The sequence below is a fragment of the Labrus bergylta genome, chromosome 13 (assembly GCF_963930695.1).
Source record: "Labrus bergylta chromosome 13, fLabBer1.1, whole genome shotgun sequence".
Taxonomy (NCBI): Eukaryota; Metazoa; Chordata; class Actinopteri; order Labriformes; family Labridae; genus Labrus; species Labrus bergylta.
The window spans coordinates 4,547,772-4,561,145 of NC_089207.1; the positions used below are offsets into that span (position 1 = coordinate 4,547,772).

The 13,374-nt window shown below is 38.0% G+C and overlaps 1 protein-coding gene and 1 long non-coding RNA gene across 2 annotated transcripts; both read right to left on the reverse strand.

Annotated features, from left to right (window-relative positions):
- Positions 1-2,076: 2,076 nt before the first annotated feature.
- LOC109996891 (uncharacterized) lies at positions 2,077-4,315 on the reverse strand. The gene is made up of 3 exons (XR_002278522.3): positions 4,168-4,315; positions 3,808-3,897; positions 2,077-2,772 (listed from the first exon to the last, which is right to left on the reverse strand). It is a non-coding gene; the product is annotated as an uncharacterized lncRNA (long non-coding RNA).
- Positions 4,316-6,444: 2,129 nt separating this feature from the next.
- On the reverse strand, positions 6,445-13,223 carry atp6ap2 (ATPase H+ transporting accessory protein 2). Its single transcript, XM_020651220.3, has 9 exons — positions 13,068-13,223; positions 10,414-10,544; positions 9,804-9,932; positions 9,593-9,688; positions 9,150-9,287; positions 8,867-8,920; positions 8,612-8,761; positions 8,403-8,522; positions 6,445-7,362 (listed from the first exon to the last, which is right to left on the reverse strand). Exons 1-9 carry the CDS (start codon positions 13,141-13,143, stop codon positions 7,168-7,170), a joined length of 1,089 nt encoding a protein of 362 aa, XP_020506876.1. The 5' UTR covers positions 13,144-13,223; the 3' UTR covers positions 6,445-7,167.
- Between the last annotated feature and the right edge of the window lie 151 nt (positions 13,224-13,374).

Consider the following 13,374-nt stretch of genomic DNA (forward strand, 5'->3'; position numbering starts at 1 on the left):
TTTAGTTTTTACTAGTTTTTAATGCTGGTTGTACGGAAGAGGATTTGGGCCACATATAAAAAATAAAAAAATAGAGTTCTGACTTTATTCTCAGAATTCTGACTTTATTCTCAGAGTTCTGACTTTAAACTCAGAATTCTGACTTTATTCTCAGAATTCTGACTTTAAACTCAGAGTTCTGACTTTAAACTCAGAGTTCTGACTTTAAACTTAGAGTTCTGACTTTAAACTCAGAGTTCTGACTTTATTCTCAGAGTTCTGACTTTAAACTCAGAGTTCTGACTTTAAACTCAGAGTTCTGACTTTATTCTCAGAATTCTGACTTTATTCTCAGAGTTCTGACTTTATTCTCAGAATTCTGACTTTATTCTCAGAATTCTGACTTTATTCTCAGAGTTCTGACTTTAAACTCAGAGTTCTGACTTTAAACTTAGAGTTCTGACTTTAAACTCAGAGTTCTGACTTTATTCTCAGAATTCTGACTTTAAACTCAGAGTTCTGACTTTAAACTTAGAGTTCTGACTTTAAACTCAGAGTTCTGACTTTATTCTCAGAGTTCTGACTTTAAACTCAGAGTTCTGACTTTAAACTTAGAGTTCTGACTTTAAACTCAGAGTTCTGACTTTATTCTCAGAGTTCTGACTTTAAACTCAGAGTTCTGACTTTAAACTCAGAGTTCTGACTTTATTCTCAGAATTCTGACTTTATTCTCAGAATTCTGACTTTATTCTCAGAGTTCTGACTTTATTCTCAGAGTTCTGACTTTATTCTCAGAATTCTGACTTTATTCTCAGAGTTCTGACTTTATTCTCAGAATTCTGACTTTATTCTCAGAATTCTGACTTTAAACTCAGAGTTCTGACTTTAAACTCAGAATTCTGACTTTAAACTCAGAATTCTGACTTTAAACTCAGAACTACGGGTACCTGTAAGGACCAACTCCAGTGGATAGTCACTGTGCAGGACTGAATGTTATTCATTTTGCATTTCATAATTGTCCACACACTTCCTTCAATATAAATGCCAGCGGACTAATATCTTTCTTACATTTGTGTCCAATATGAATGATAATAAAATGCTTTGTAACATTGTCAAAATGCTGTTTTTTTAAACCTTATTTATCCTATCTCTTTTTACCTATATGGAATGAGGGGCTTCATCAACATTCAACTAAAGAACTGAATGTAAATGTGGTGAAAAGAGTAAGTTGGCTACTCGTTTAAGCAATTCCACAGTAGTTTACACAAAAGTTTCACCTGGGTGGTACATCGTCTTGCAACTCAAAAAACAAAAATACAGAATCATTAAACTATAACTGTGATAACACACAGCAGTGACAAAGCATGCCAAGGTTTTTGCTGCTGTTTCCCACTCCAGTATGCTCCAGTCAGTCCTGCACGGTCCTGCACAGTGACTATCCACCGGAGTTGGTCCTTACAGGTACCCGTAGTTCTGACTTTAAACTCAGAATCCTGAGTTTAAAGTCAGAACTCTGAGAATAAAGTCAGAACTCTATTTTTTTTTTATGTGTGGCCCTAATCGTCTTCCGTATTGTTGCTAGTTTAGTTCCGTTTTTATTTTATGCTTAGTTTTTAGTTAAATATTTGTTTGTTTTTTTTGTCTCTGTATCATAAGTGGTTCAGAGACATATATCAAGCAAATTCTTTATTGATTAAATTATGAAATATTTTATAAATAACAGAAGATTTAACATCTGCAGTCAGAAAGCTCCTCCAAATTTAAAACTGTACAAATTGACAAATTGTAACGATAAGCTGTGTTTCCCTCAGTATGATTGAGACACAGATGAAAACTAAGGACATTTCCTCTATTATTTTAGTTTAGTTTGTTTTGTAAACATACATACATACATTAAAAAAGCCCTGGTGTGTTAAATAACAATGATGATGGTTGCGTTTAATTTACTTGATAATTGCAAATTTAGCCACCAGGACAAGTCAAAATGTTATCAAAACAGTCTCCTAAACCTCTTTTTTTAAAAGGTTCTCTTTCTGTCACTGTACACAAACATATTACCAACAAATTGTGAAGTACACAAATATAACCAATACACAATTATTATTATTATTATTATTATCATTTTTATTGATACAGCAGGAAAGACATCAGGCCTGCTCAGCCCCTGGAGAGAGGTTGGTGAGTCAGCCTTCAAACACTGCAGTACATAAAAAAAACCTTCTCTTTCACAGAGAAGATGCTGACTAACCCAATAATGTAATGCCATGACCTTCTTAATTTCATTGAGGTGCCTTTCGAATCCCCTGAAGCCCAGAGCACACCAACATTGTTACTAATCTTTGTCAATGATACTTGTGGCAGCTGTTTCTTTGTTACATGGTTACTTTGCATCCTCTCTGTGAAAAAGGCCAAAACATGAGCAATTAGGATCGAGACATCAGCCACCTTGGACAACATGGAAACCACAAAGCAGTGAATTAAGATGTGAAATGAAACCCACATGGTTCTGTTACATATTGTTGATCAGTGCATGTATATTGTCCTGTTTTTAAGTTGAATCATCAAAGGATTATAGTCCTTTAATGCAAAGATGACACATTGTATTTGTCCACCAAGGTGACCACAGCCCCACATGTCCAGCTGCTCCTTAGGGTCAGGAGGAGCCACATTTCTTCACGGCTGTCTCTGAGGATGTTCCCAAACCTGCTGCTCCACCGACTCCTCCAACAGGTCCCGAGCTCAGCCCGACAGCCGGGACATTTCCTCTTGACTCATGTCCTTCTTTCATTTCAGCTAAGAAGAAAAAAGAATCCTTTGTCAATCAGTGATGTGTGCAATACAAAGCTCCTCCATAGGCCTACATGGCAACCCCCTCCCCCACACCTCTATTAACCCCAATCTCACTGACATGTTACGACATACTGTTAATCTCACAAACCTGTTACATGACATAATGGTAATCTCACCAACATGTTACATGACATAATGTAAGACTTCAACAGTAATCTCACCCCCCTGTGTAAGATAAAACTGCTGCAGGGATCCAAACAGTTAACTGTGTGATCTTCCAAGTCTACAGACCAGTTCAACTCTTTACACTAGAGTTGATACTGAGATCAATTTTGTCTCTCATATGTGACTTGTGTATGCCCGATTGTGTTTATGGATGTATGCATGTTTGTATGTATGTTTATTATTGTTATTTCTTGCTCTCAGCTGTGAACTTTGCTGTTATTACTTCCTTCCATTTGCCGTGCACCTGAACAGCCTCTGCTTTATCTGGTCTCCTGCACTACATCACTTTATTCTATCCTTTATATATCAGTATTCTGATGTTTCTTATCCATCATTGCACTACGGTCACTTTATTTATCTCGTTTTTACCTTTACAGTTATATTGTATATATTAGTTCTGTTGTTCCATTATTCACCTTATTAACTTATCATTTAATTTGCCTACTTACACATAGCTCTGTATATATATTTTTTTATTTCTCGTTTACTGCCCTTAGTTCTGTTTACATCTGTTAGTCCGATCACTGTCCACTCATATCTACTCTTTTTATAGTTTGTATTTTTAAGTTTAAGCTTTAAGTTGTATTTAAATTCACACTTTATATTTAGGTTAAAATGTTTCGTACCTGCACTGTTGTTAATGTACTGCTCTGTGTGCCTTTGAATTGCCCCCCAGGGGGACAAATAACGTTTTTTGAATTTGAATTTAAATTAGAATTTTATCAGTTTAATGCATTATTGTGCAAATGTATTATTATGTCTATCCTGCTGCTTCCTCTGCAGGAGTCGTAGTAGTGGTGGTTGTTGTCTTACCTATAGCACTACATGGTGTCAGAATGGGTTTTTCCAGTTGCTCCCCCTCAGCAATGGAAGCCCGGATCTTCCTCACCACGTAGATGCTTGCTGGGAAAAAAAATGAATTTGACACAAGTATAACATTAAATATTAACAATAAACAAACAAATAAACAAAGATTAATATGTACAACACTAAAAAAGACAATAGTGGTGAGTTGTGCAAAAGATCCTGAAATTAACATGATAATAAAGTATGTAGAAGGGTTCATTCACACAAGGCAGATAGTTGTTGTTGTTGTTGTTGTTTTTTACAGTATTAACATTTTACATTGACAGTCGGGTTGTTTAATTATAGATAAGAAAAACCAAGTCCTACCTTTAATCAGCAGTCAGACCATGTTTGTTTCCCGCTGTAGGCTGTGGATTAATATCTTCTTCTGTTGCAAAGCAGACGCAGCTTTCTGCGGTGGTCAGCACACGGTTACAAAAGCAAACCCGGAAGTTACAAAATGCGCTTACAATTAGGGGCGGGGCTTGCAGCTCTGTTCTAAGCTGTGATTGGCTGAGCTGTTGAGCACAACCGATAAGGCTTCGAGCACAACGTAAAGTAATCCTGTCTACAGAGGACAAAGTAATGAGGTTATGAAAAGGGACAGATATGGGATGGAAAATAGGATTGAAAGAATATCCTGTTTTAAAACATTGTAGTCACTCGATTAATTGTTAAACCTTATTTTATTTATTTTTTAATTAAAAAAAAAAAAATCGGTTATTTTCTGAATTTAATCAAATTGATATGTTTTCCTGTCCTTTCGTTTTTCCTGACATAATTCTTAGACATTTTTCTGGCAAAAACATAATAAGGATAAGAACATATGATACATAATCATGACCGAGTGCACCATCGTGTCCTTTTAAAGACTTGAAATACTTTAATTAAAACATTACCATTGCATTTAAAATATATTTGTTTGTACATTGCTGACTTATGAACAGTTATAGAAAAAGAACTCGGATCCTAAACTCAAGTAAAAGTACTAAATCAAAGATTCAGATTTTAAATGATTATTCCATATCAACAAGATTGTATGGAATAAGTTTTGGTAAGATCTTTATTTAAAAAAAAAAAAAAAAGGGGATGCGGGGAAAGATAAACCTCTGATTTATTAGGTAAATTGTGGGGACTATTTAACAAATATATGTAATAAACATCCATATGCATAAAATGATGTATACAGTATAAAATTAGCAAAATACAAATGAATATGATATATCAAAAACATAAATAAATAAAAAACACTGATAAAGCCTTTAGAGATACAACCCTGTTGCACAATTGTCCTGTAGGTCTATTTTTTGACTCTTAAGGAGGTGGGCAGCTTTAGGGTAAATGCTATTCGAGGACATGGATGTTCTGGTTTTAGTGCTTCTTAATTTAACTCTGCTATTATAGAAATAAGTCAATTACAAAAGTATTACCAATTGTATAAACTATGAGTATGAAGAGTCAAAGAATTATTCTAATTGTTCAGATAACTGTTTGGAAGCAGAGAGGGGCAATGCCATATTTTTAATTACCATTGTCCGAGACCATGAGTTAATCATTATGTATCAACACATCAACACCTCAGAGAAAGAAAAGGTTGTTTCCCTTTGTTACTTATCATACATGTATCAGAGCTTATGAACGTCAAGGCAGCAGAGATTGCATCTTCACACCTATAGCTTGATTTATTCTGAACATGTCAGATCAAGAAAGAAACCATGATGGATCCATGAATCAGGCTGAACTGACTCATTGTTTAGTCATGAACCCTCACAGACAGACAGTCATGCACTTTTTCTGTAACTGAAATGTAGTGTTATATAAAGCAGCAAATGGAAATTATAGAGTGGTAGGGTGAATAGACTTAGTTACTTTTAACCACTGGAAAAGTCAATCAATCATTTGTTTTTTGTACAGCGCCAATTCACAACAAATGTAATCTCAAGACATTTTACATCTTTGACTCTAAAGTTTGAAGTTATCCATAGAGGAGTATATACGGATGTCATAAACCTTAAAATGTCTGGATGAAGTTTATCATACTGGAAGTAGCTTTTTATCACCAGCTTGTGGACAGCTAATGAATAAATCGTTTATATATTCAGTTTATGCATCACAAAATATGCAGAGATTCAAACGCAGCACGTGTGCTTCATCAGCAGTCAGAGTTTGTTAAACTGACATAGATGTGTAAAGTTCTTCTTTACGTCTTCATGTCCATGTTGGCCTAAAAAAGGGTCTTGAAAGGATACAAAATCTACATTCAAAAATAAATTAACTGGATGTAATTAATTAAAAGCATATGAGTTGACTGTCTCCATTTTCTTTAGTAGCCTATTCTAACTGATTAGCATATTCCCTTCCAGGAAGCTCATCGAATTTACTTATCAGCAGCTTTTTCGGAAATTATGAGACCCATAAAATAAAGCTCTTCTTCAGAATCCCCCTGCAGCTATTTTCATTTTACGTATCAGCCACTTTCCACTTCTTTGAAACAGTGGAGAATAATCTAGAGTGAATGTACAGTAAATGCTCAGATATGAATAAGGATTCTTTATCAGTGCATTAATACTAGAGACTCTATAAAGTGAACATCAGTCAGCGTGATCCAAGTAATAATTTATTGTCAGACTTTTTCTTGCAATTTACAGAGCTTCATTTATCCAAGACCAATCACAACAACCAATTGTATCTTTAAGTTATCATGTCATCCGATATGCATTTCACTGAAGCAGGGGGAACTACCTGGAATAAACGCAGCACATTTCTTCTCCCAATCGAAGTACAGCAGATTCTCATATAGTTGCATTTGTATATTCAATATATACACATAGAATTCATTTAACTTAAAACACTTTCAAACAGCAAGACGAGCACTACGACTTCACACGGGCACCACACAAACATCATTCTTTCAAAACATTACAACAGCTTTTCTTTTCTTTTCTTTTTTTTTTACAATAAAAAATACAACTGCAGTCAACAGGGGTAAACAAATGAAACCTAGTTAGTGAGGAGGTTAAGTCATAAGGAATGATGTGAGGTTGAAGGGAGGAAGTCTGAATTTGTTCGCTGTGCACACCAGTGGAGGACGACACTGATCCGCTTCATGTAGCATCATTTGAAAAACCATTTCTGAACTGTTAAATTATTTGTCCTTCATCATGCCAGCGTCGTTAAACTAAGAAATGATTCAGAATGATTTCCTTCCTCCCGTCAAACTGTCACAGTATGTTTGCACTAAACACGACCTCGCACAAAAACAAACCACAAACATTCACTAGAAGGATCTAAGAGGACAGCAGGAGTGTTTCGATTGGACGGGAGGACTCAGTCCATCCTGATCTTCTGATTGGTCATCCTGTAGATGATGCTGTCGTATCCTGGGTCCATGTTCCACATGTTGTAGGACACGGCGATGACGGCGAGAGCCAGAGCGATCATCAGCCAGAGGACAATGTTGAAGATGACAGCGTAGTGGAAGTTGTATTTATAGGCGAGGTTGTACGGGCTGCCGGGGTTACTCTGCAAAAAACAGATGGAGAAGTTTGAATGCAGAAGTAATAGTTGTGGAGGTTAGAAATGTCTACCATCAGAATTATTCCACACAAATACAAGACCAGACTTTACACTCTATGAATGTGAATAAAAAGAGGGTAACATTCATTAAGATCACACTAGACAATCTGTACTGTCATGTTCTCTGTGTTGTTCTCCAATGTGAGGCTGCGGACTCGACCACACGTCTCTCTTTTTTTCTTCTTCCTCGAGTCTGTCTGTCTTGTAAACTAAGCACGCTTCATGTTCATGTAAAGTCATGCATGTGTTGTATATTACGACGTTATGTACAAAAAGTAAATGTGCTCAGACCCGGTTAGGCCTGGAGCAGTGTGAGAGCAGGCCAGCGGGGGAGTGAGGAGGGGGGGACAATCGTACCTAAGCATTGGTACGGGACAACTTTGCCTAGTGTGAGTGCGCCCTTAAAGTATGAGGACTAGCTCTGCCTTCCCCTCTTTCACTTCTCCCTTTTTATAAGAGTGATCAAGCATTTTTGGTTCCTGGAGATGATGTTTTAAATGTGCTCCCACAACTCAAAAAACTCTACTTTGTTAAGGTGAGTGTCTCATTAGAGCGTACAGAAGGAGGAGGAAGATTTTTACATAATGGTGATTAGTGACTGTTTCTGGATTTAACATCACGACAACATGTATAATGAAACCATACAGTGAAGACTGAGGCCCACAGTAAAGCCCATGAAGCAGATAAACTTCACTCAATGTTAGGACATTTTCATCGACGCACTGCATGTGTGAAAGGGGCCTAGAGTCAGGTGCCAGTTTATTAGGCTGACGTATACAACAGCTCTGTTACAGACTACAATGTTTGATTCTGTTGAAACATTTGAAATCAGGGGTTCACACAACTTCTTTTTGGTGGCTGAAATGTGTTGTGCTGCTGAAACTGAATGTCATTATTGAGATGTCTTTCTAATGCATTCCACATTTTAACATCCTAACAAGAGTGACAGCACAGATTGACATAAAGCACCTCTGCGTCAGACTTACAATCTGTTTGGATTCCAGGATCGAACGGGACTTCCTGGTCAAAGGAGCCTCAAAGCTCTTGACTGTAACGACCTCCACCACGGCGCTATTGCCATAGAGGCCGTACACATCTTCTGCAAACTACGGAAAAAAGACACAAGTATCATCAGATATTTAATTAAAAACTATGAATACTCTGTGATTAAGCGTCCAGACAACCTTCAACTTACTTTCTGCAGAACAGAGGCGAGAATGGCTGTGGCATCACGGTACTGGGGAGAGTCTTGGCCGTAGACTCTGCTCAGCTCCTCCAGTCCAGACAGTTCCAGAGAGTACAGGTCAGGGGAGTGGTCCTTTGCCAAATGCTTGTGCCTCAGCAGCTGCAAAAAACAGAAGAAAAATTGGGTGTTGGATCCTCTTTAATGAAGAGGACTATCCTCAATTTAGAGACAGAAAAATACTTCTTAGTTATCCTAAAGCCTTACCAGAGCTGTGATATCATGCAGAACTTGGACCTCAGACAGGAAGAGAAGATCAGCCTAGAAAGTGGAATAAGTAAAGAGCAAGGAGAAAACAGACTTTAATCGTTAATTTGACAAAAACAGCATCGATTAGGTGAATCTGCAGACTTTGCCAGTAAAACTTCCAGCTGTACTGCTGTGTATCTTTTTAATGTACATGTTGTATCTTGTGCTAAGTGCATCAGGATATTCATTATAAACTCCAGTACAGCCCCGTGTGGCTGCCATGTAGCTGTTTGACACCGACCTCTACATTCCTGCTGAGGGAGTTAAGAGGAAGGGAAGCGAGCACGGAGCCATCCTGGGACAGACGAGCACGGATCTGCTGTAGTGTGACTGGAAGGTCCTCAAACACAGCATTAGCCTTTCCCAGCATATACAGCCTCTGAAAGAGAGAACAAGTAGGTACAAAGTCAAAACAGCCAAGCCTTCTAAGAGTGATTTAACAAAGAAAAAAAAGTAGGTACTAGAAGTTGTATCCAAGTGTGTTTTCTTTTTTTGTTCTTAAAATTGTTGTTTCTTTTATTGAAAGAAATACAAACAGGCGGTATGATCACTTTGAGTTAAAAAATCCCAAAAGGCCTGGGATAAATTTGCATATTTAGAAGAACCAAAATAAACAGACATTTAGAAGTTACAGCAATCGAACCGGACCCTCAGTGTGTCCCAACACCAGTGTGTTTTCATTACCTCCTCACTGGGAGCCAGCTGCAGCACTACAGGGGTGTCCTCGGCAAACAGAGAGTGTACAGTCTCAGCAACACTATCCAATGTGAAGGGAACGGGCTGCAGGGAAGAACAAAACACACACCTGCTTAGACCACTTACGATGCAGATTTTGGTAACGTTCGCAACAAGGCATTATATTTGATGTACAAAGCCTGATATCAGTCTAACTCACATTCTCCAGAGGGTAGGAGGCCACACTCTGAGGCAGGTCCAGACTGTCTACTCCTCTAACCACCACCAGAACATTGGCTCTGGGACGCTGGAACAGCGGACCAGCCTTAAGGCCTGGCCAGGACAGATCCTGTACAAATAAGACACACATTGTAAGGTAAAAGCTAACACATTCATGATCATAAACCTGCAGTAGGTAATGTACGGGGAGCAAAAAAAGATGTAGAAACATTTGCAGTTGCAACTCTTTTAACTTTTTTTTGGTTGTTTTTTAACAGCTCCAGCGAAAAATATAAAAACATTTAGCTGATAAATGTTGTATGGTGTTCCACAGCAAGCTAATTGTTTCTATGTGTTTTTCTGGGGTGAAGGGGAAAGTGTGTAATGTACAGTACATGGGTTCTGTGGAACTTCTTCTCTGTAGCTGGAAAGCCAAGTGAAGAGCTTAAAACAGTTAAGTTCTGTAACTCTGAGGGGATGAGCACATTCAAGAATGAACTCTCGTTAGGTTCATCACTACGAGTGACTCAATCCCACTGCCACATCATTTTGTAGATACACATGAATATTAAAAATGTGGAGAATTATTATTATTTTAATTATCATAGCACCTCTTGAACAGAGAAGCCCATGGTTAAAGCCACCAGGTCAGGGATCTTCTCTCCAGAGACGGGCCAGTCTCCCTTCTGGAAGGAAACAAACTCTGGAGCCTGCAGTATCGTGAGGCTGTCTCCATGGACACCTGTGAGGAAAAAAGAAATTAATACATGTAACACCACAAATACTACAAATAATTTTAAACATGTTCATAACAGACTTGTAAAAAAGTTGGTGACTCACGTTACTATTATTGATGACGCTGATGTATGTTCAATGAAAGTTTTTTTTCTGCTATTAGAACCATTTCTTCTTGAGGTTTTAAAAAACGTAATTTACTCATTTTACTTTAACATTAAAAAAATATAAACACACTGCCTGTCCAAAAAAAAAGTCGCCACCTGGATTTAACTAAGCAAATAGGTAAGAGCCTCCCATTGGATAATAACTGCATGGGCAATTATCTTTCAGCTGGCAACAAGTTATTTAACGCAAACTGATGCAATGAGTAGCTTCTCATTTCTTAAACTACGATGTTGAAAGTCTCTGTGTTCCTGTGGTCGTGGAGAAGATGTTAAGTCTGTGTGAGGGTCAAATCACTGACATGCATCAAGCAGAGAAAACATCTCAGGAGATTTCAGAAACTACTAAAACTGGGTTAAGAACTGTCCAATGCATTATTAAAAACTGGAAGGAAGATTCACCCTTCAGAGTGATCAGAGTAAGAAGAGAGGCAGATGAAGTGATCATCATGCCTACTGTACAAGCCTGTGGGGGGGCAGAGCTGTGATCTGGGGTTGCTGCAGTTGGTCTAGGTTCAGCAACATTATGTGCCTGCTGACTACCTGAATATACTGAATGACCAGGTTATTCCATCAATGGATTTGTTTCTTCCCTGATGGCACGGGCTGATCCAAGATGATCCATCAGGATTCATCGGGCTCAGATTGTGGTGGAGTGGTTCAGGGAGCATGAGACGTCATTTTCACACATGGATTGTCCACCACAGAGTCCAGACCTTAACCTCATTGTAGAATCTTTGGGACGTTGCTGGAGAAGACTTTGCGCAGTGGACCGACTCTCCAAATCATCAATACAGTTTATTGGTGAAAAATGAATGAAACACTGGACGGAAATAAATCTTGTGACACTGCAGAAGCTTCTCGAAACAATGCCACAGCGAACGCGTGCCGTAATCAAAGCCAAAGGCGGTCCAACGAAAAATAGTAAGAGTGTGTGATCTTTTTTTTTTGGCCAGGCAGTGTATATTTACATATAATGTCCACGCATCGTCAATACCTAATTTGCACGACTGCCATTTTTCCAGGACTGTTGCCGAGGCGTTGATGCTACTTATGGAGTTCCTATAGAAAGCAATCATACGACTACTGATATTTAAAGAATTTAGACAATTCGTTTTCATAAGTAACACTAAAACACATCTGCTCACAGAGCAATAGAAATGTTCTAGTAGTTTGAAATAAACATGCTTTGTCTGTTTAAAAAAGATAAAAGTTGCTTTAGGACTGTTTTCTGACCCAGGACTAGGGCTGGGCGACACATCGAGTTTTTAAGATGTATCGATATGTTTTCAAACAAGATATAAGGTAAGACAATATCGTTTAAATCAATATAGTTTATGTTGTATTAAAATAACGTTACAGAGGTGCCAGGTCACCTTTTTCTCATCTCACTGATGATGACTGACTGTCTGTCCCTCTTCACCCTGCTCCTCCTCTCTCTCTCTTTTATTGTATTTAAGGAACATTTCTATTTTATAATATTACTTTTTAAATTCACAAACAGGTAGTTTATTTTTCCAAATACATATCGATATATATCGAGTATCGCCATTCAGCTCAACAATATCAAGATATGAGTTTTGGTCCATATCGCCCAGCGGAAACTCAGACTGCTGTGCGTAACTCAAGTTGCTGCTATACTTTCCATCCACAGAGCACTTTGGTGGATGCAACAGTGGGATTTGTAGTTTTTTAGTAGTAGTTTCTACTGCCGTTTTGCTCCTCAAATGTGGAGCAACGTCACCTCAGTGTGGTGTTACAATGAGTTCTCACTGGGATGTTAATTGTCCACTTTAGCACAAACACTCAGAGAGGTTTAAGAGACAGCAGTCAGAGTAAAGATAAATATCACAGCCCTGACTGGAGGCTTCAACTCGTGACAGAGAGCTGATGGTGAATGTTAAAGAGGAAGTGCCAGTTTACAGGAGGTCACATGACCTTGTGTAAAATGGTAACCAGATAAAAAAAAGGAGTGTGCATCTTTACACATATATAAAGAGAAAAGAGAAAATCTGTCATTCTTCTCAACAACTAAGCAATAATTTAATAATATCATCATCACTGCAAGCAATTCTGAACACCTGTTTTTTATTTATCTATTTATTTACATGCTTGGCAGTACAATACAACGATACATGAACAAAACATACTTTTTTTTTAGTGCCAATCATTCATTTAAGTGTCGTTTATACTTTACAACCTGCTGCAGCAAAATATCTGAGCAGTGACTTTTAGCTGCAATGCTAACGATGCTAACGAGCTATCGTTGGTAAATAAATGACTCTGTTTGTTTGTTTTTAGCTGAGCGGGGAAAAATAACAACAACATTTGTGAACCACGTTTATCCATAAATGTGTATTTCTCACCGGTTGGGACAAGGGAACAGAGGAGAAACGCCGCGGAGAACACAGCCTCCATCCTTCGTCGGTTTGTCAGCGACATCTTTTCTCCTCGGTGCAGCGACGATCAGCTGATCTGACGTCACCACACGGCCAGAGGATTCTTCTTCTTTGGTGTTTATTCGCTGTTGTCGGAAACAGCGTTGAGATGCATTACCGCCGCCAGCTGAACCGGAGTGTGGAGAAAATAAGAGAATACCTCTGAATAATTTTGAATAATTTATTATTATTATTATTATTTAGGTAATAATACCTCTGAATTATTTGATAATTT

What these genes read in the sequence shown, in the direction of transcription:
- atp6ap2 (XM_020651220.3), bottom strand. Translation starts at nt 13,143, where the DNA reads ATGTCGCTGACAAACCGACGAAGGATGGAGGCTGTGTTCTCCGCGGCG. An exon ending in TGGGCTTCTCTGTTCAAGAG is followed by an intron (nt 9,933 to 10,413) that starts GTGCTATGATAA and finishes TTATTTGTACAG; the next exon opens with GATCTGTCCTGGCCAGGCCT. An exon ending in CCCTCAGCAGGAATGTAGAG is followed by an intron (nt 8,921 to 9,149) that starts GTCGGTGTCAAA and finishes TCCACTTTCTAG; the next exon opens with GCTGATCTTCTCTTCCTGTC.